Raw genomic sequence first — 22,184 nt, forward strand, 5'->3', positions numbered from 1 at the left:
GATTATTGAGAGTTGCATGGTAGTCTAGTGAGGGAAAATTGTAATTTATTTAACTAAAGGTGACTATGGTTTTAGAAAATGAACTTTTTATTCTATAGGCAAGGCTGAAAGTTTTCTGGAACTCAAATAAAAACAAGACGATAATTATGAATGACACACAGTATATGCAGTATATGTGACAATACATTACCCACTATCAATAAGTAAAGGTTTTTAAAAGATGTTAATATGGTTCTATTTAGAATCCTGAAAACTCAGAAGAGAGAAAAGTGAGAAAAAGGCAAAAATGAAGTACCGAAAGTTAATCCAGCCATTCTTGAGATCTAGGCAAAGCGACAATATTTTTACTTTGATATACAAATAACAAAGTAAGACTGAAAGGTTCCTATGGCACAGAATACTTAGTGACCGGCTCTTGACCATTCTTTTCATTTCAGTATCTTCTAACACCCTCAGCTCTTTCTCATTCCCAGAATTTTCCCAGAAAAATTCTAAAACCCATGTCCCTAGGAAAGGAAATCAGTTCTACAGGATCAGAAGTGAACCCTTTATGGAGAGAGCACTAGAATAACACAGTGGATAAGAGTACAGATTCTCAGCCAGACTGACTCCACCTACTTACCAGCTGTGCAGTGTTGGACATGTTGATTAACTTCTCTTTGCCTCATTGTTATGGGTTGAATTGTGCACCTCAAAAAGATATGTTGAAGTCCTAGGCTTGGGTACCCTATAAATGTGGCCTTATTTGGAAATAAGGCCTTTGCAGTAATCAAGTTAAGATGAGGTCACTAGTGTTGGCCCTAATCCAACATGATGTGTTCCTATAAGAAGGAAATTTATACAGAGACACACAGGAAGACAGCTGTGTGAAGACAGAGGCAGAGATTGGAGTTATGCTGCCACAAGCCAAGGAACACCTCGGCTACCAGAAACTGTAAGAGGCAAGGAAGGACCCTCCCCTAGAGATTTCAGAAGGAGTGTTGCCCTGCCAACATCTTGATTTTGGGCTTCTAGCATCCAGAACTGAGAGAGAATAAATTTCCATCGTTTTAAGCCTCCCAGTTTATGATAATTTGTTACAGCAGCTCTAGGAAATTAATACACTCACTAATATAGGTAAAGCATTTAGAACAATGCCAGTAAACAGTAAGTACTATATAAGTTATTATCCTTCCCCAATCACCCACTCAGTTAATGGCATCACAAGTCACTCCATCACATAACTTAGAAACCTGGGAGTTATTTATCTTAGACTACCACCCACTTCTCTCTCTTTCCACCCTAACACCCAATCAGAAAACCAAGAAACCAGTAACTGTGTCTCTCTAATTAGTCCCCTTCCTATTTCCACCTGTAGTGACTTTGCTAAGTCCTTTCTTGTCTCTCATCAAACGTTCCTCAATTGTTTCCTTCTTCCCTAGGCTCATCTCTACCCCCAACCCACCCCTGAGAGCACCACCAAAAGCACCTTTATAAAATTCAAATTAACCAGGTTACTCTTCTGATTTTAAACCCTCTCTTCCTTCCCAAAGACTTGAGGAAAATTTCCTTGCTGAACCAATATGCCCTATGCTGGAACGAGCAATTTAAAGATTGCTCCTTGCTCTCACTTCCTCCCTCCCCACCAAACAACTTCTATTTTTCAGGTGTGAGAATAAGTAAGGCCCTGAGACTCACTTCCGAAAGTCTGCAAGTAACTTGAGCATGTCATCATTGGATAGCTTATTGCTGTCTTGCCTGTAGAGAGCAGAAAATCTGGCATTTTTGTCAAGGTTTCCAGATGCATCCTTAAACAATGTCCTGAAATAGCAAAACAACATTTCTAAACTGAGTTTCCAAAAGACTGAAATAAATCCACAACTTAACTCTGGTTTCTATGTGAAGACTAATTATTATTCCATTGGCTGTAGCCAACAGAAATCTCATTATCTAAAAACATGGAAGATATTTATGAAGATGACTAGAACTAACTCAATTTACATAGAAAATATTTCCAGCAAATGGCTCATGCTTAGGAAACAAGATACACAGTCAAATGCTTAAGAAGTAGAGATCATAAACAAAGATATCTGCAGGCCTCACTGGGCTGCCACCCCACTTCCAGCTGGAGACATGTGGCTGGAACATGGAATCCCAGCTTTGCAACCAACTCCTGTGCATTCTGCCGGCTCCAAAAAGCTACCCTCCAGCCAGCATCTTTCCTTTCTGTGACAGTAATAAATGATTATTCAGATATGGGGCTTACTTATTTTTTCAAATTTACACATTCAAATCTTCTTTGTCTCTGAATAACAAACAGAATGGGTAAGTTGGTGTATCTAGCTGGCTAGCCAGCCATCCAGCTAGCTAGCCTACTGTCTGTCTATATCCATATATCTATATCTTTATCAAAGGTATAAAAGATGTTCCCCTTACCTTGCTGCCCAAGCAAATGGCATTCTATACTGTCCTAGTCTCTGGCATGCCTGCTTGGCATTCTTCAGCACCTTCTGAGCAACCTTGAAGACATCAGAATAAAGCCATGAGATACTGCATCCCACAGGAGAATTATGATCTAAAGAGCCATCATCACAGGCTCATTAAATAAGCTCTTACTATAGTATCAGATGAATAGAAAGGAACGTTTTACTGTAATTAATATGGCTGGATTTACACTCAGTGCAGAGTACTCTGTTTAATACATTCTCTAGCAGTGATTTTCAAAGAATACAGAATGAGAACTATTTCTAAAATGTCTATCTTTTCTAAACTGTTGTCTTCACAGGCAACAAACACACCATTTCATAGGATTTCTCAGTTCTTTATGACTAAGGGCTACTTATTACATATACACTGAGTTATTAATAATAAAACTACCAACATTCGAGCCAAAATATACGGCATTACTAGAGGTTAAATAAGAACACTAATGAAAATACTATGCCTTCACAGCTGCTAATGTGCACTGTCTTGTGCATCCCACAATTTGGGGGAAAGATACTCATTATTAAGACATTACAGGTGTTGACTTAAGTTAGGCCAGGGTTTTCAGTCACTATATTCTTGCTTTCTAAGTATAAATTACTGGTATTTTCACTTCCAAATGATCAATTTTGGTTTGCTGTGGGTTAACTGATTAATCCCATAGTGCACAGTAAAGCAGATTTGCCCTTGGCCTACGATGTACGCATGGCAGATCTAATAATCAACTATACCCCTATTGCCAAAGCAGACGATACTTAGTTTTCCCAAATTTGCTTGTACTGGGATACTGCATTGTTACCAATGCAAAGTTTGATTGATTTAGAGTCAGAGTGGCACGCTGAAGGGTCTTTCACATTACTTAAGTATATCAAAGTCAAACCAATTTGGGGAAATGTAACCTTGCACCTATGAACCAATATGTGCTCTGCAGAGCTTCAGCATCAGTATCACTTGGGAGCATGTTAGGAATGCAGAGTCTCAGGCCCACTCCAGACCTCCTACGTCAGAACCTGCATTCTGATTAGACCTCCAGTGATGTGTGTGCAAGGGGTTTGAAAAGTGCTCATCTAGAAGACTCAGAAGTAGAACAATAGAGCCATCTGTGTCTAAGACAAACTGAGCCAGCAGCGTGACTCTATAGGCCATTAAATCTCTCTGGGCTCCTCTTTCCCCACCTCAAAAATGAAGGGCTTGGGGCTCTAATTTTCATTATCCCTTGCAGTTACAAAACATTATGATTCTACTACAGTCATGCTCTGGGTATTGCTGCCTTCGTGAGTGAACTGGAAGACACATCTTGACTGAGACAGATGTCAGGAGCTCACCTAGTCCCTCTCTTTCTTCTTCAAGTCAGGTATGTTCACACAGGGACTTGGGGGTACGCAGGGTAAAATGGTCTACCTTCCTGAAGCGGCAGTTTTACTTAAACATTTTTAGGTAGGAACTATTATTTTTAGCTTCTAACAATAACGACTATGTCATGGAATAAAATGCAAGATTTGCATAAAATTTAAAGCTAAAACACAAGGCTTCAAATAAGCCTCACAGTTCCCTGCAGTGAATGAGAGCTGAGCTCTCAGACTCACCAAGGGTGCAAATGGAACATAATGTATGTGAAAGTCGGAGTGAAAAACTCATTTTTGCCTTTTGGGGTTTTTTTCCCCCTTTTTTTTGCTTTTTAAAAAAATCTATTCTTGGTGGACACCTACAGAGACTTTTCAAAAAAATTTCCTCCAAAACAAAAATTTATTCCAAATGATATTCTAGACCATCTTGAAAAACATGAAGAGACAATTTTCATACATAGAAAAAAATAATCCCTCTGTCTCTGCCAAAACTTCTATTCTAATGTAAGATGGTTGAATCTTAATCCCTGCTTTAATTTAATGCTTTGGAGGTGCAAATGCACAGAATAACGTACACATGGCTGAGCTTTACATTCCATAAATAATGAAGGAAGAGCAGACTTCAGCAGATGCTCATTGGACACTGGGAAGGATAGAGTGTAAAGTCTAGCCCACAGTGATAGGTGGTTTTTCCACCAACACGAGCTGCCAAATTTCAAATTGTGCATGTGGCAGGCAGAAGTAGCAAAGTTGGTGCATAAGAGCCTTGGAAATGTGTTGCATATACAGTCAGGAGAATAGATCTTATCTTGGGCTTTCATTGATTATTAATCAAAACATCAAAGAGCTAAAAGAATTTCTCATCCAAGGTTTTACAAACTTGATTTAAAAAATAAAACAGTTTCTCTCCAGAGACCAAATTTCATTTAGTTCTTATCAGCCAGAAAGGCATACTGTTTGAAGTAATGTGCCTGGGTATTATGGGCTTTTCCTTGACTGGGGCTGTAATAAATAATGAAGTCCTACATGCATCAGTGATTTCTGGTGTCCACAGCACTGTCTCGTACATTATCTATTTGATCCTACCACTGTCCCTGAGAGGAAGGTAGTGGTAGGTAGTAACGTTCAACTTCAACTATCGATGGTACATCTGGGGCCCAGAGAGGAGACATGATTTGTCCAAAGTACCCAGGCTAGTTAGGTGCTCGGCACCCAGGTCTCTGACTCCTAGAACCTTAGGACCATCCTGCATCTTGGTGGACACACTTGTGATGTATGGGTGGCTAAAGAGAGGAAGAGAGGAAGCTCTGAATAAGCTCAGTGAACCTCTGGGAGAATCTCTGAGTGTTCCCTCCTACTGCTGACCAGTCCTTGTCAATGTATCAGGGCAAATCTCTCAGAGGACCACTTATAAAAAGTAAAAAAAGAAAGAAAGAAATTAACTAAAAATACTGTAAAACTGGCGGGGACAGCACTCAATAGCTTACTCTCTCCAGGAAGCTCAATGTGCTAGAAAGTGACAATCAGGTCTCCTTTGGCCACTATAGCTGTGGGACACAGAGCAGGTAACTAAACCTTTGTATACCTCAGTTTTCGGAAGTATGAAAGATCTTAGACTAGATGACTTCTAATATTCAATATTTCCATGGTATGTCCACACTTAGGTACTCCCCAAGTAACAAATACTATACCAAAGTAAAGAAAATACACCAAACATATGTCTTGTGTGTTTCCCTTTTTCTTTTCTCCCTAAGGTCATACCACCTCTGCCACCATAATCCTGCCCTGCCTAACAAAACACAAATGCACCTGAACCACTGACACTACGGGCCAGATTATCTCCTTGTCTCTAGTCTCATATTCAAGTGTAAACAGACTCAAAAATAACTCCAGAACCCAAAAGACACATCAACAAGTGGAATGAACGCTATTTGAATACATGTGTACTTTGTAATGACAGAGTCTGCTATTAAGCTGGCAATTCCTTTTTAAATTATTCCATGATGTGAGGACAGTCTAACCAAATGAAGCATTTTATGTACACATAGGACAACTTTTCGTTGAAAATCAAATACATTAGGTTAAATATAAGAATAAATCTATGGAGAGGAGTCTACTTGCTTTAGAATATAAATATGGTTTAACTTTGATTTCTTTAAGCATTTCTATTTCAACAATGAGCTCTTTTTTCTGATTGTTGTTTACCATCACAAAGCATAAAAGTCACCCCTACCTTAGAAGAGTCTGAACTTTTCATGTACGGCTCCGCACCGTGCGTGATGCTCCCCTGAAGCACCTTTTCAATTCTAGCCACAAGAAATATATCAGGATGAGGACACGTGACTGAAAATATTCCCTAGGGAACAAACGATTTTCTTCAGTGAGTAGAATTCACAACTGTGTTAAACAAATCCCAAGAACATTAAAGGTTCTACAGCAGCAAAGAGCACTCCAACAGTCTAGCTATTAGGAAGCACAGACAAACCAGTTAACTCATCAATAGCTCACCATCGGCCCAAAAGGCTATTTGGTGGAGGAGGCAACTAGCAGAAAGTTTATTAAAAAAAAATGAGAAATCAAAAACCACTCTTCTCCTTCTCCCACTTGCTTTTACTGTCTAATTATATGAGCCATCAATATAATCAACAGTCTCATTTGCCCCAATTGTGCATTACAAAGTCTCACTATGTATTTATATAGCATGTGCAAGCTAAGTCTTAGCAGCATGACTCCTGGGCTCCTGCCCCCCACCTGCTTCGGATACTGCATGGCAGCTTCATGAAGGATGTCCTGAAGGGCAGGTGAGCTCTGCCTACCGCCATTCATCAGAGTCGGGGATGTGGTGGCCAGCATCTGCCTCACTGAGAAATGGTTCAGGTCCACGTGGAAATCAGCAGAAATCTTCCGGTTGTATTTTATGTCAAACAGGGATAGAGTAACAAAGAAAGGCTCTACCTGAATAAAACAAAACAATCCAGACCATCACTATGGCTCAAACTGTGGGGAAAAAAGAATGCTGTTATCAAAGAAGAAATTACTAGACCTACTTATGATTGTTGCTATAGATTACTGTTAAAGAGAAACAGCCCCCATCCCCATCCGTTGTCACAAACATCCTGCCCCTACAGGCTAAACAGCCGTCTGCATCCTGACCTAAACACTGCAGCTCCTTGACATCAGGAACTAGGATTTCATGTCCAGACGGAACTGCAACAGGCACATCTGAAACCTCTGAATATTTAAAAGAAAAAAAAATCTTTATTTTTAAAAAGGAAAATTACATTTGTAGTGGGTCCTTCTTCATTTTCGGCAACACAGCATTGCAAATTGAAAGATAAATCATTGCACTTGACGAGAATTCTTTTTCCAAACTTCTCTTCAAATGGTTTCACTTCTGGCTCAGCTGATGAGAAGTCAAGCTTCTTTAAAAGAAAATGTAAATATACAAATATATTATGCTCCTATTAAAAAAAGTCCCATAATACACGTATCCTAAGGAAACGGCCTAAAATATGGAAAAGCTATATATACTCATTTACTCACAATGGTGTTACTATTTTATACTAGTTTATAATAATGGTCAAATAAATGATGCCATCTACTCAATAGACGAGTATACAGAGGTTAAAAATTATGGTTATGAACAACCCAAGGGTCCATCAACAGATCAAGGGATAAATAAAATGTGGTATACACACACAATAGAATATTATTCAGCCATAAAAAGGAATGAAATTCTGACACACGTTACAACATGGATGGACCATAAAAACATGCTAAGTGGAACAAGCCAGATATAAAAAGACAAATGTTATATGATTCCACATATATGAGCTTCCTAGAATAGGCAAATTCAGAGACACAGAAAATAGAACAGAGGCTACTAGGAGGTGAGGGGAAGGAAGAAAGGGAAGTTATTGTTTAATGAGTACCGAGTTTCTGTTTGGGATGAAGAAAAACTTCTGGAAATGAATACAACAATAGCTGTACAATAATAGTTGTGAATGTACCTAATCCTACTGAATTGTGCACTTAAAAATGGTTAAAATGGTAAATTTTATGTTATGCATATTTCACCACAATAAACAAATGTCAAAAAGCAAAAAATATTTATATGTGTGGTTATGAAGTCTGTGAAGAAACACAGAAAAATACTTATTATTGAAGTTAAATGGGGAAAAGAAGTTCTACATAAAAGACCACAAATGAAGAAGGGAAAAATACAGGAAGAATACAGCAGAACTGCTGTCCCCTCGGAGCAACCCTCTCTGTGGTCAGCCCTGAATGTCCTTGCTATGCCACGTTTGGGATTCTGTTGGGACACAGATGTGGACCGCACGCACTGCAAGGCTTGTATTTGGGACTGAGCCCGGGCTAACTGGGAAATATTGTGTACTGGGCATCTGCAGTAGTGCTTGCTATTTTCTCATGGTTATTTTACAGTGTAACATATGTTCTTTGTGAACTTAAGAATGTCTTTGGATAAACTGATCACTCTCCCTCAATTTTCAACAATCTACTGAATTATCAAATCCTCACAATAGTAATAGTAAGGTGATGAGATGATAAGTTGTTTTTATTTTTCCTCTTTCCCCTAAATTTTCTATATTGTTACATTGCTTGTCAATCCAAAATAAACATGCAAATAAATAAATAACCCGACAAACGTTTATCTTTCCTCATGTTAGTTTTAAATTTTAAGTATTAAAATAGTTCTTACCTGGGCATCTGGGTCCAAGTAAAAAAGTTTAACTCTGCTTTCACTTTTCAGTTTGATTTCTGCTTCTCTGGCACTCTGATAAGATAACAAAAAATTAAAATTACATTTTAAAAAACCCTATTCTTGGGGCCAGCCCAGTAGAACAGTGGTTAAGTTCACACGTTGCACTTCAGTGGCCTGGGGTTTGCCAGTTTGGATCCGGGTGCGGACCTACACACCGCTTGTCAAGCCATGCTGTGGCAGGCATCCCACATATAAAGTGGAGGAAGATGGGCACGGATGTTAGGTCAGGGCCAGTCTTCCTCAGCAAAAAGAGGAGGATTGGTGGCAGATGTTAGCTCAGGGCTAATCTTCCTCCAAAAACAAACCCCAAAACCCCTATTCTTACAAAAGTGTTCAAAGATGTTTGAAAGCTGCCCCATCCTGAAGAGCCAGGCTGCCAGACAACTCTGCCCTTATATTGGAGAGTCAACTGTATGCCAGTGAAGAAGGAGAGACTATCAATTATGCAGCACATAGCATAAGCGCTATGGGAGAAAAAGAAGTCAAGACTTGATCTCTACTCCTATGAAGCTGAAAATCAATTGGAGACTCAAAGCCAACACAAAGAAAGCAGAAGAGAATAACTAAGTATTCCTATCAAGAGAGGCTTCATAAAATAACAGAATAAGAGACAGGCTTTGAATGAAGGAGTAAAATTTAGACAGCAAAAAGAAGGACAACATGAATATTTCAGGCAGAATGAAAAGGATGCACAGCATGGATAGACACTGAGAGTGGAAATGAACTGAGATGGTAGAAAGGATTTAGGGTCCAGTCTAAGACTGATACAAGCAAAGGAAGAGAAAGGAATATATTTTTAGGTGATGGAATAGAGAAAACTATGGCAGATCTTGAAGGACAGCCATAGGTATTTGTGGCAGGCAAAAGAGGGCATTGCTGATTTATTCAGTCAATATTTATTGAGCACTTATCATATGTCAGGCACTAGTGACACAAACATGAATGATACAAAGTCCCTATCTCTAAGGGACATCTGAAGAGACAGAATATAAACAGGCAATAAGAATGGCGAAAGAAAGCATATGGTACAGTGAGAGGTAACCTGAACTAGGGGGTGGCAGTCAGGAAACAGCTGCCAGAGGAAGGCCCATCTTGAAGGACAAGAATATTTGGGCTCAAAAGGAGAGAAGGACTTCCAGGAGGAGGTATAAAGGTACAAGTCACACCTGAGCAATGACCAAGTCATTCATTACAACTGAATGGTTGGGCATGATGAGAAAAGTAAAAAGAAATGTCTGAGATTTGTATGTTAAAGACTGGAGATTCATTCAGAATCCAAAAAATCCTGCAGTACTTCAAGCAAGGGAATAAAATAACCAGTTCTGCCATTTTAGAAGTATCACTCAGGTAGGGCTGGGGCAATGGATTAAAAAGAAAGACTGAGAGGCCCACATGCTCTCTCCTAGATTATCACAACAGTCTGCCAGTTTTACAGCAGGGCCCATAACAAATCCCACATCCTAGCTTGGGTGGCCTGCTGACTGGTGAATCCATTAACTGAGATAGATAATTCAGGAAGAAGAATGGCCAAGTGGAGTTTGGAGGTGTATGTGGGATTTCCAACTAGAAACACCTAGTTGACAGCTAGGGAGATGGGATCAAGCACAGGGTGGAGAGGAAGGCTGGAATTACAAACCTGGAGAACATCAGCCTGGCGGGATGGAAGTCTTGGGAGTGGATGAGATCTCCTGGGGAAAGTGTGAAAGTCAGTCTGCCCTAACACTGAAGGGGATGGACAGAAGAGAAGACATTGAGGGAATGAGACATATGGTGGCAGAGATGGGGGCTGGAGAAGAAGGGATTTGGGAACAGAAAGGAGAAGAAGCTTCAAAGACATTCACAAGATAGAAGTCATCTCCAACCACATTTCTCACACCTAATATCTCTAAATCTATAGCCTGTTCTTCATAGCTGTCACAGCTCTTTCTTACTCTCAATCTCCATGGTTAAGTCTACAGAGTCAGAATAAAAAGTCCTCTCTCATCTGCTCCTTTCCCCAAAGACATTAGTCACATCTCAGGATATGATGGGGCGGTGACAGCCATAGTAGAGAGGGTGTCCTGTCCTCTCTGCTGGTGGCAGAATGAGGTCTATTACTACATATCTAATCATAGCTAATGAGAAATTGAGCGTCATCTTAATTTTCTCAGCCATGAAGTTGCTAAACTAGGTTCTTAGCAATGATCCAAACTCTTTCATGATTATATTTAACCAACGGTCTACGTCTAGCAAGATGAAATGACCACCAGAATACTAAGAAACTGGATTCTAGTTCAGTTGTTAACTGTGTGAACTTGGGCAAGCCAGTTAGCCTCCCTGGACTCTATTTTCATTTCTGAGTAAAAATGTTGAACAAGAATGATGGCTCAAGTCTCTTGCCATAACAAAGCTTATCTTGATGCTATCTACAGGAGTTTTAAGTCTTCTGGAGGTTAAGGGACATTCCTACAAAACATCTGTTCACAGGGGAAAATGTGGCTGAAGCAGGCTCTCTCCACATGGGAGATGGGGCCACTTTTTTACTCCATTTTGCCTATCACCTTTCCTAATTTTTCACATCAAAAGAGCCAAAATATTTGCATGTAGAATCTACTTAACTGAACCCAAAGAATTTGCTTTTTACTTTGTATACCACCCACGACGTTTCTTAACAAAAACATCAGTACTAGGTGCTGCAAGCCACAACCAACAGCAATGCATTCTGCTTCTGAAGTTCTGCTTGAGTCCTTCAACAAAGGCAAACACTGTGATCTCGGACACTGGGGAAGGGCAATGGGTTCTTAATGTAGATGAAATTCCTGGTACCCTTCTGAAAGAAGCTTGTTGTCTCAAGCTGACTGCACTAGGAGATGAGAAATGAATAAAGCAAGAATGGCTGCTATGAGCTCAATATAATTAGAGGACAAACAGGGATGCAGACACATTAAAAGGGAAAAAAAGTCAACGACTAGCCAAAACACACTCAAAGCATTCTGATGTTGCCACTAACATCCAAAGGATATATTCTTCACTAAAGAGACCATCTAATGGGAAACAAGAGGCAACATTAGATATAAAAATAACCTAAAAGCTTATACTCTCTTACATACATTGACAGCTCTGGTACGAGATAAGATAAAAGGCAAACTCAGCTTCTTCAGTTTCTCCATCCTTCCCAAGGTCTAGGACGCACTAAACAGAGGGGAGACCTGATAAACAGTGGCTGAAGGAATTACCAAGTGAAACCTACGTGGTAAGAAACTGTAGCTTGAGAAGGGCATAGCTTTGCCCCAGAGCCAGAGAATAATAAGTATGTGTAAGTATCATAATGATAAAAGCAAATTTATTTATTGATAATAGCCAACTCTCCATGCTACATATTATCCTAAGTGCTGATTTAAATTTCGTACAATCTTAGGATGCAGATACTATTATTATCCCTGCTTAAAAGAGAAGACACTGAGGTTCAATAGTTTGCCCAAGACCCTACAACATTAAATAGAAGCCTGGCATCTAACTGAGGCTGTCTGGCTTCAGAGCTCAACTCTTAACTATTAGACAAGAAAAAAACATAGCTAAAGAATATGAACAGGCAAGTGGGAGAAGAAGAAATACAAATGGCAAATAAATATATGAAAATATGAAAAAACGTCACTACTAAGCAGCAAAATACAAATCAAAGTAGTGAAATACAATTTTTCACTCCTCTGGTGAGGATGTAGAGAAATGGGAATGTGAATCATTACAACCCTTTGGGAAAGTAACCTGGCAACATTTAAAGCATTAAAAACACAATAACTTCTGACTCAAAAATCCCACTTTTGGGAATTTTTCCTACTGCAACAGGACCACAAGCATTTAAGCTGACAAATAGGTCATGACATTTATTGTACACTGTTTGTAGACGCTAAAAACTGAAAACCTAAATGTTCATGAATAGGGAGACAGCTGAATAAAGTATGCAATATTCATATTTGGAATATTATGCAACTATAAAAATGAGTAAACTAGATCGTCTATGGCCCCAGAGGGACATCCATGAAATATTTTTAAGTGATAGAACAAGTTGCAGAGTAATGTATATATCATGAGCATATTTTCAAAAATAACTAAAAACTCTACATATGTGTGTATATATTTCTACGAGCAATCAGTTTGGTAAAAGATGAATTACAATAGGTTAACAACATCAGTGCTCTCAAGAATGTGGAAATGGAGGATGAAGGGAAAAGATTAACTTTTTTTTATACATCTTTGGATATTTTTACTTATTACAGCAAGCACATTTATATTTTAGTAAAGACAATAAAATAAATTGTTATAACATACACTTCACAATCTAAGGGCCCACAAAAAAAAACTGTAAAAAAACATTATCCCAAAGACTATGCTGTCAAGTACTTTTCAAAGTGAGAGAAAACAGCTGTGCTCTTAAAATAACCTGTGGTCAGTCCATACGGTGGAGGTAGGAAGAAGTGGACTGGCTCTTCCCCAAACCCTGTTGCTGCCGTCCCACCCATAGCCCACCTACTACTTTGGGTTCAGTGTAGAAGAAAATGAGAAGACAATGGAGGAAGAAAACGGACAGTGGCAGAGCCCTTCTCTGTAAAAACTCACATTTGCTCAGGAGTCAAAGAAGAGAATGATTTGTCTAAAACAAAAGCTATTCTCCCCACTCCTGCAAACCCTATGTTTAGTCACTAACGACACACCCTGACAATGTTTCCTTCTTTGTCTTAAGAAGCAGTTATGGACCAAACACTCAAGAGTTTCGAGAAGGACTACTGTAAGCTTCATGCATACTCAGTGTCTTGAGTTTATCTCTGAGCAGGCAAAACAATCAAAATGCGAAGACTATCACCAATAGCATCTTATTTTGAGGAGAAGTTATCAAAAAAATATTGTGTTGATTGTTAGGTCATTTAAACAGAACGGATTGGAATAGGAAGACTTAGCAAAATCCTTTGAGGCCAGGATATATGCTTTTTAATTTAAAGAGCTGTCATGATTTGTTTCCACTACTTCCAAGATATCTAACTCCCTGGGACGATCATCTCATCCTCTGTGTCACAAAACTATAATAAAGCATTTTAGAACAAGGAGGCCCAAGAAATAGAATGCCAGCTGACCTCACAAACACAACCCTAGCCAATTCCTTTGTATCATAATACAGTAACAGAGATTTCTGGATTAGGATATAGGGAAGGAAGCATCTATTACAGGCTTAGTTTTAAAAAAATCAAAAAAGGCATCTGTGAAACTGGGTTCCAACAAGTACTGGTGAGCTTGGCCCCCTGGCTCTTCCTCCTCCTCATACTCTGAGACATCATACTTTATCCTGCTTTCAACTGTGGAAGATTTACCTAGAAAGATAAGTTCATTTGCTAAAAAGAAGTTATAAGCTAACAGGATGTGAGCAATTTTGGATTAACATGAAACAATGCTTCTCTTTCAGAATCACATGAGGACACCAAATTAAGGTGAGTTGCTGTCCTTTGAGTACAAAAAAAGCTCAAAAACAGAAAAGCTGTGGAGGAAAATATAGGCAGAAGCACGAGGGTTTTCTTCATACTATCTTTACACAAGGAGGTGATACATATATCCCAATGTCACCTAAGATAAATGTAACCAGAGAAGGAAATTATTAAATAAATAGTAATCAGGTTTACAACCTGATCATATTACCCCTTGACTTTGCAGGGAAGAAACCAATTAACTAACTTTAAAGTTTGTGTATTTAATAAAAATGCTTATAAGACTGTACTCTGATACTATAAATGCTGTTAAATTTACAACAAATAATATGTTTGGTTCCATATTAGACAATAGCAGGAAAGGAAGAAGTTTTAGGGTAGATACAGCATGTCCCCTAATAAGAAAACAATAAAGATGTTCGGTACTAAATGTACAAACAACATAAGGGCCAAGAATAAACAAAATATTCTGAAAACCTAAATCTGAATTGCCCCTACCATATGTAAGGGCCCCTCCACTATATTCCAGAACGAAACAGTGGTTATTTTTGTACTAAAACAACTTCCTGTCGCTCATATCCTGTTTGGTTATGTCTCAGTCACAGTGGAAAACAAAAGCTAGGGAAACAGGATGAATGAAGCAGAAGAAGGAGTTGACCAGAGGAAAGCCTGCCATTAAATTACATCTTCAACTACCTTCTGCCTGCCCGCATTGTTCTAGTCCTTTCTCTGCCATCTTACTTAACTGTGGCCTGATCTCCCTTTGGACCCTTTCTTACACCTTCCTTCCCTGGTCCTGACCTCATTACCTCTTCATCCCCTGTCTAAACTCCCCTCCCTGCACAGCTGTGTGCCTCCAGCCTCTCTCCTGCTCCCCCTCCCACTTTCTACTTCAATCTCAGATTCTGCAACAATGGAATCCATTCTTTCTAAAAACAGGATGACCAGTTATCAGTCAACTTCTCTGCTGTCTTAACAGGTACAAATGATCCCCACCTCAGATATACTGTAGGGGGTTATAAACAGCCAAAAATACACTCACACTAAGGTCGCTGGATTCTGAAGGGGCTGAGAGCCAGGCACAATGGTGCGCGGGCTCCTTCCACTGCACAGCACTGAGTAGGCCAAGACACCTGCCCCCTCCAGGTGTGATGAGAGTATGTTGAGTGAATGACAATACATCTTAATTTTCTTTATTCTTTTTCTTTTTCCCTTTGAAAAATTATCTTCTGCCTTTTTGTAAAATATTTTTATTCATGAATAAAAATATTTTTAAAACACTTGAGAGCTGGGGGAAGAGAATGACAGTTAACCTCTTACAATGCTGCATTTTTCACGCTTGGACCATGATCCACAGTAAGAAATATGCTTACATCACTACTCAATACACACACACACACACTATATGTATAGTTTTTTTAAAAAAATAATACCTATCATTATTAAGGGCAATGTACTTTAATATTCTCCATTCAGTTCTATGTCATTTATTTTTTTAAAAAATCTGGGTCACATAATGTTGAGCTAAAGAAGCCTGACACAAAGAGTACGTACTGTATGATTCCATTTATAGGCAGGTCTAGAATAGTCAAAACTAATCTACAATGAGGTAGAGGTAAAAATAATAGAAGTATCAGCTAGGGGGGGAGTACAAAGCAGTCTGCTGGGATGCTGGAAACGTTCTATATATTGATCTGGGTGGTGGTTGTGCGCTCTACAAATGCGAAATCCAGCAAGCTGGGGCCGGCCGGGTGGTGCAGCGGTTGGGTTCGCACGTTCCGCTTCTCAGCGGCCCAGGGTTCGCCGGTTCGGATCCCAGGTGCGGACGTGGTGCCGCTTGGCACGTCGTGCTGTGGTAGGTGTCCCATGTATGGGGTGGAGGAACATGGGCACGGATGTTGGCTCCGGCAGGGCTTCCCCAGCAAAAAAGAGGAGGACTGGCAGTAGTTAGCTCAGGGCTAATCTTCCTCAAAAACAAACAAAAAAAGAAATCCAGCAAGCTGTACAATTAGTACTTGGGCATTTTATTCTATGTAAGTTGTACTTCAAGAAAAAAAGAATAAAAAATTAAAACAAAACAAAAAACAAGTAAAAATAGGGGTTAAAACCAATTAAATTGATGTTACCAACTAAAATAGTTTCAGCTAACTTGGTTGTTACCCAGTTTGAAAATAGCTCTAAACATGTTATATACATATTTTTAAAATAAATATATTATTTAAATATATATATATTTTAATCTCCTAGTCTTAGGATCAAGGAATACTGAATTATGCTGGCCAAGTAGTGGTAGGCAGTGAGAGAAGAATGGAGGGCACAACTCCTGTTTGTCTTCACAAGAAAAAATACAGATTTCTAATTAATCAACATTAGGCTCAAATAATATGAGTCTTCTCCTAGGTATCCATTATGTTCACCCAGGAAGTGTAGACAGTTACTTTCTGAATTTTCCATTGTACTGCATATATTATCTGCTTCTACAAACACAACAGGTTCAAACATTTTGCTTTGAGAAATTATGAATCCCTAAATATTCAGAAACAAAAAAGCAAATCTCAATGCAAAATATGTTACACAGAAGTTCATAACACGAAAATGCAAAAACACAAGCCAAAACTGTCCCAGCCTAGAAAGAAGTTACAATGGTAGCACTAAAATTGGCTTTAATGGGCAGGTGCTAAAAAGATACTGTGGTAACAGTCAAATCCTGAAGGAAAACAATACTCTAATGTCCTAGCCAGGGAGGGAGATTTATGTTTTAGAACAGCCATGTTGTCTTAAACTAAAGGTCAATGCTGAATGCTTGTCTATTTATAATCATATACAGATAAACCATGTGTTCTATTACAGTGTTCAAGATGTGGGTATGTAAGGTTTCTATTTCACTGTATTCGCAAAAAAAAGAACAGAAAGGCAGTAACAGAGGAAGAATATAAAGGGCCAGAGAAGACAAAGATATTTCTCTTACTTAAAAAAGAATCATTCATAGATGCATACAAGGAGACAAGTACAAGGATATTCATTGTAGCATTGTTTGTAATAGAAAAAAACTGAAATAATAGAACAGCTAAAATAAAATGCTTACACAATGCAATAAAAGGGATGAGCTAGATATATATACCAACTTGGATGGATCTCAAAAACGAAAATGAATTAAAAAATAAAAGCAAGAGCAGAATAATACATCAGCATTTACATAACATTTTTAAACATAAAAAATAACACCATATGTATCATTATGACAGATACACTGGTAAAGATATAAAAATTAAGTAGAAGTAATCCTGGAAAGGGGCTGGCCCCGTGGCCGAGTGGTTAAGTTTGTGCGCTCTGCTGCAGGCAGCCCAGTGTTTCGTTGGTTCGAATCCTGGGTGCGGACACGGCACTGCTCATCAAACCACGCTGAGGCAGCGTCCCACATGCCACAACTAGAAGGACCCACAACGAAGAATATACAACTATGTACCGGGGGGCTTTGGGGAGAAAAAGGAAAAAAATAAAATCTTTAAAAAAAAAAAAAAGAAGTAATCCCGGAAAACTCATAATAGTGGTTGTCTCTGGTTGAGGTTGCAGGGGCAGAAGGGAATGCAGTAAGGATGGTGTTTAAAAAGAACTTCAACCACAACTGGCATATTATTTCTTTAAAAATATGGAAGATAAAAAGACAATACAGTAACAGGTGTTGAATCTAGGTGGTGGAAATATGGTTGTTTTGATCTTCTTTGTGCTTTTCAGTAACTTTTAAGTTTCTCAAAATGATAAAAAACAGGTATAACTTTTTTTTTCCATTCAGAGTGACCCTGGAACAATTTATATAACTCTCAGGCAACCCCTCTCCGGTTTAGTGGCAAGATTACCACGATCCATCATCTTTGGAATTGTGTCTATTAACTTGAATAAGGGGGAGCATATGTGTGAACAGAGTGAGTACCATGTTACTATAGGAACATCTACCTGTGCATTTTGGTTATTTCTTCAATACTTGCAACGCGGTATTGAATGTTATGGAGGGAAAAGTAAAGAATAATAATAAGGGAATACTTTTAAGGCACTTTCTGGAAAACACACTGAAATCCAACTCAGGTCAGTAATGTATTTCACCTCACCTCAAATTCAGGTCAGAAAACAGAGAGCATACAGTAACTACAACATCATTACAATGATTTACCACAACATAATCGTTCATCATTTCAACAGATTCCATCCTGGACAAACTCATGAAATGAGAAATACTTCAATATCATTCATTCTATAAAGAGCAGAAAATTTAAGATGATGTTACCTTGGCAAGTTCAGGCAGATAGCTATCTAAACCGGAACCAGAACCTTCCAATTTACTCTGTTCATCATCTAAAATGGAAACACAGATTACCTAAGTCACTAGTAAATTGAACATATTTTATTTAAAACAGGAGGCAGAAGGTCGTTTCTCTTATGTGCCTCCAAATGCAGTGGTTTTCAACTCTGGATGCCCACTAGAAACACTTCAGAGGTTTTAAAAAGTGATACCCAGGCCCAGTGGTGAGAGCTAAACATTTAATGGCTGGTATAGCACGGACACTGTCTAATTAGAACTGAACTAGCTATGAACACCAGCCCACACGGTCACTCAACAGACCCACTAAAAGTCAGGCCTGCCCAGCTCCACCCCAGGTCAAGTAAACCAGAATCTCTGGTGGGACAAAGGAAAGAGTATTTTTTAAAAGTTCCCAGGCCCTTCTGAGGCACAGCTACAGTTGAGAATCACCTGTTTAAGGTCTTGGAAAAAAAACATGAATTTTCAAGAACACAGCCAGATTTTTTCCACCAATTTAATCTGAGGCTTCTGCCCACCCTAAATTTGTCATGAAAATTCCAAAGGATATGATTAATGATAACCAACTATAAACAGTATTTTAAGTGCTGACTCTATGCCAGGTACTTGAAATACGTTATCTTATTTAATCTTCCCATTGACCAGCAAGTTTCATTTTTATTCTCAATTTACAGGTGAGTAAACCAAGGTTCAGAAAATGTAAATAGCTTGCCCAAGGTCTCACAGCTGAAAAATGGAATTGCTGGGACTCAGTCTTCCTTTCTGCCCCCAAAGCTGTGGTTCTTCCCATTGAACGATTTCCTTTTAAAAATGATGTCAGGGTAGTGAATTTTAACGTGACAAAACCTTTGCTGACAGGATATCTGTAAAGAGCTCACATCTGTCCCATTTCTCACATACCTGTGTAACATATATGTCTACTTCCTATGTCCTCGGGCAAAAGTAAAGATGCCCGCAGAGTGTGTGTACCTGGAGAAAGCTGGGCCTACTTACCTTCATGAGAATCTCCATTTCGCTTTTCTTGCATTGCAGCTTCAAAGTTGAGCTGGAGAATCTTGTTTAGAATTGTGATCCATTCTTCCATTTCCACTTCACTGTCTGCTGCCAAAAGATAACTACTTTTGTCCTGCATCTTGAGCTCAAAAGCAAAACGCCTGACTTTGTTGTTCTGAAATGGGAAAAGGGTAAAGAGACACATTTTAAAAGAACTAGATGGCTTTAAGAAAAATTCTCTTTATTATTTGCTGATGGGTGCTATCTCACTGGCATTTTGGGCGAAGCAATCTAAAAAGTGCAAGCCCCTCCCCCATAAACTCCCATCACTATCCACCTTCCCTACTTTTTCTCCACAGCTTTATTTTCCCATCTGACACATTACATACTTTACATATTTATCTCACTTGTTGTCTGTCCCCTCAAATGGAAGGGAAGCTCCTCAGGGCAGAGATTTCTTTTGTTCAATGCTACATCCCTATTTCCAGAACACTGCCTGGCACATAACAGGCTCTTGAAAAAAAATATTTGTTGAATGAATGAAATTTCATTGAAAATTTTCAATTCCTCTATTTTTTTTTAACGAAGTTGTGTGGTGTCACATTTTAAAAAGCAAATCATTATCTAGCAATATGTTTGACTTCCTTATCTGGAACTTTCTCATCATCTATGAGTCCCAAAAGATATTTGGACACCATGTCTGCAACCTTCCCTCGTGCCTCTGGTTTTTATGCCTGTGATAGGGCGTCTGGCTCACAGCACAAAACCAGCAGTCCACACGCATTAAATGACAGAGGACGAATGAGCCCTAGACCAGGGTTTCTCAGCCTCAGCACTACTGACATTTGAGGTTAATAACTCTTTGTTGTGGGTGCTGTGCTGTGCTTTGGAGGATGTTTAGCAGCATCCCTGGCCTTACCCGCTAGACGTGAGTAGCATACCCCAAGTTGTGAAGATCAAAACATGTCTCCAGATATTACCAAATGTCCTCTGGTGAGCAAAATCCCCCCCAGAATGTTATATCACAAGCTGTCACCAACCTGTCGAAGGGACAGCAGAGCCCTTATCTGCTAAAATTCTAGCTGGATAGCGGCAGTCCCTGAGGGGGCTCCTCAGGGTGGGTCTCAGGGACAGGGTGACCCTCCCAAAGGCATCTCTATGTTCTTTGCAGTGCAGTTCTCAGAAACACGAAGGAGAGTGCGGCTCCGGGCAAAGCCACACAAACTACTGTGCACAGACTGCCTGCTGTGGGCTCTGTAATTGCCACCTTGGACCTCACTTAAACTTCACTTCAAGGCAAGAATCAGAGGAGTCAAAAGGCTGGATATGAAATGAGTTTTCTCTCTCCCACACTCCTCACATACTCACGATTATGAAAATAAAAAGTTAAAAAGTAGGGGAAACATAAGGCCTTGAATCTAAGTCATTCCTCTTTCTGAGCCTGAGTTTACTTATCTGCAAAATAAGTGTAATAAACTTCAAGTTTCTAAAATACTTTCAGGCCCCAAGAATCTAAACTGGATTTTTTCAGATTCATTTAAAAATGTTAGCTTAGGCATGTCTTTGAACCCATAGCATTCATCAATTAATTTTTTTTTACAATGTCCCAATGCAATTTAAAAGAAAACCCATTTAAACCACAATTTTTGGCACTTAGCTTACAAAGAGACACCAAAAAAACAAATTATTTTAAATTTTTGAAGCCCTACATACAATTCATTAAGTGTTAAACACCATCAGCCACATCTGCAAGAAGAATATAAAGGAAGAGATGTCCATTAAAGTCAGAACCTTAGATTCTGAAACTTATTCCAGGGACTAAATAACAGCAGGTATGCTGTACTTATAAATCATCTACACACCATGCCGAAGACAGGCAACAAAACTAATTACTTCCTACTTTCAAAATGAGGTTGTCAAATACATTTAGTTTTGCTTTAAATGTTTTTTTAAAGTCAACGCCAGAAAATTCAACTAAAAAGTAACTTAAAATGTCTCTCAGCTTAAGAATACAAATGAAACTCCTACTTGGGAATCCCACACAGAAGTTAATTCACTGTCATTGATAATTCTCTCCAGTACTTCTTACTTTACTCTATGAATAAACATACTTTGATATAATTTGGTTTCTACCATGGCAGCTTATAGCTGACGTTGGGTTACTAGCTGAGAGACATCATGTGTCTATTGGCTGTTGATGCAAAAATAATTTTCAGTGAATATTACATAGTGCTATAGTCTTGATCTAGGGCTCAAATATACTTTCATGTATTCTCCCTTTTTTTTTTTTTGTTTTTGTTTTTGGTCCTGCACAGTTCTTTTCATTTTTTAATTAGTTACTGATAATTAAAAATACCAAGATTTAACTAAATTTTGAATTTCTGGCTTTCTTGAAAACCCAGATGATCTGGCAACCCTGAGCTGGTAGTTTCACCTGGCAGCATCAGTTACAACTGAGAGGCAGCTGCCTGCTTTAAACAGGACCACCTGTGCTCCAGGTTGTCACAGTCCCCAGTATTCCCTATTGCTTGGCACCCAGGCCTCTTCTTTCACTTAATTTATCTGCTTGACCCCTGTAGATATCTGAGTTTGGAACCCTAACTTCCAGTTCTTGTCATGATAAAGTAACAGGGTTTGGACTTACTCTTCCAACATAATTACTAGAAAACTGGACAAAATAGATGAAACAACTATTTCCAAACATTTGACAAAAGGTGAGGCAGGCTTGTGATCCCTGATAGGAGGTATACAAATGAGGGGAGCCCTACTATCACCTCAGCTTTCTGCCTGGAGGCTATATCTGGATGGGGGCACAGGAAGGAGAACCCAAA

At 39.0% G+C, this 22,184-nt stretch overlaps 1 protein-coding gene across 46 annotated transcripts in view; it reads right to left on the minus strand.

The window, feature by feature from the left end:
• The window catches only part of DOCK9 (dedicator of cytokinesis 9), a 269,565-nt gene that overhangs the window by 98,921 nt on the left and 148,460 nt on the right, over positions 1 to 22,184 (minus strand). For all 46 annotated transcript variants that reach the window (XM_070579155.1, XM_070579148.1, XM_070579130.1 and 43 more), the window contains exons 8-15: positions 19,354 to 19,528; positions 18,328 to 18,395; positions 8,530 to 8,604; positions 7,091 to 7,231; positions 6,561 to 6,764; positions 6,043 to 6,165; positions 2,416 to 2,498; positions 1,678 to 1,800 (exon numbers count right to left, since the gene is read on the minus strand). In XM_070579155.1, coding sequence (XP_070435256.1) covers positions 1,678 to 1,800; positions 2,416 to 2,498; positions 6,043 to 6,165; positions 6,561 to 6,764; positions 7,091 to 7,231; positions 8,530 to 8,604; positions 18,328 to 18,395; positions 19,354 to 19,528 — 992 coding nt within the window. The remainder of the gene's footprint in view (positions 1 to 1,677; positions 1,801 to 2,415; positions 2,499 to 6,042; positions 6,166 to 6,560; positions 6,765 to 7,090; positions 7,232 to 8,529; positions 8,605 to 18,327; positions 18,396 to 19,353; positions 19,529 to 22,184) is intronic.

The sequence above is a fragment of the Equus przewalskii genome, chromosome 16 (genome assembly GCF_037783145.1).
Source record: "Equus przewalskii isolate Varuska chromosome 16, EquPr2, whole genome shotgun sequence".
Taxonomy (NCBI): domain Eukaryota; kingdom Metazoa; phylum Chordata; class Mammalia; order Perissodactyla; family Equidae; genus Equus; species Equus przewalskii.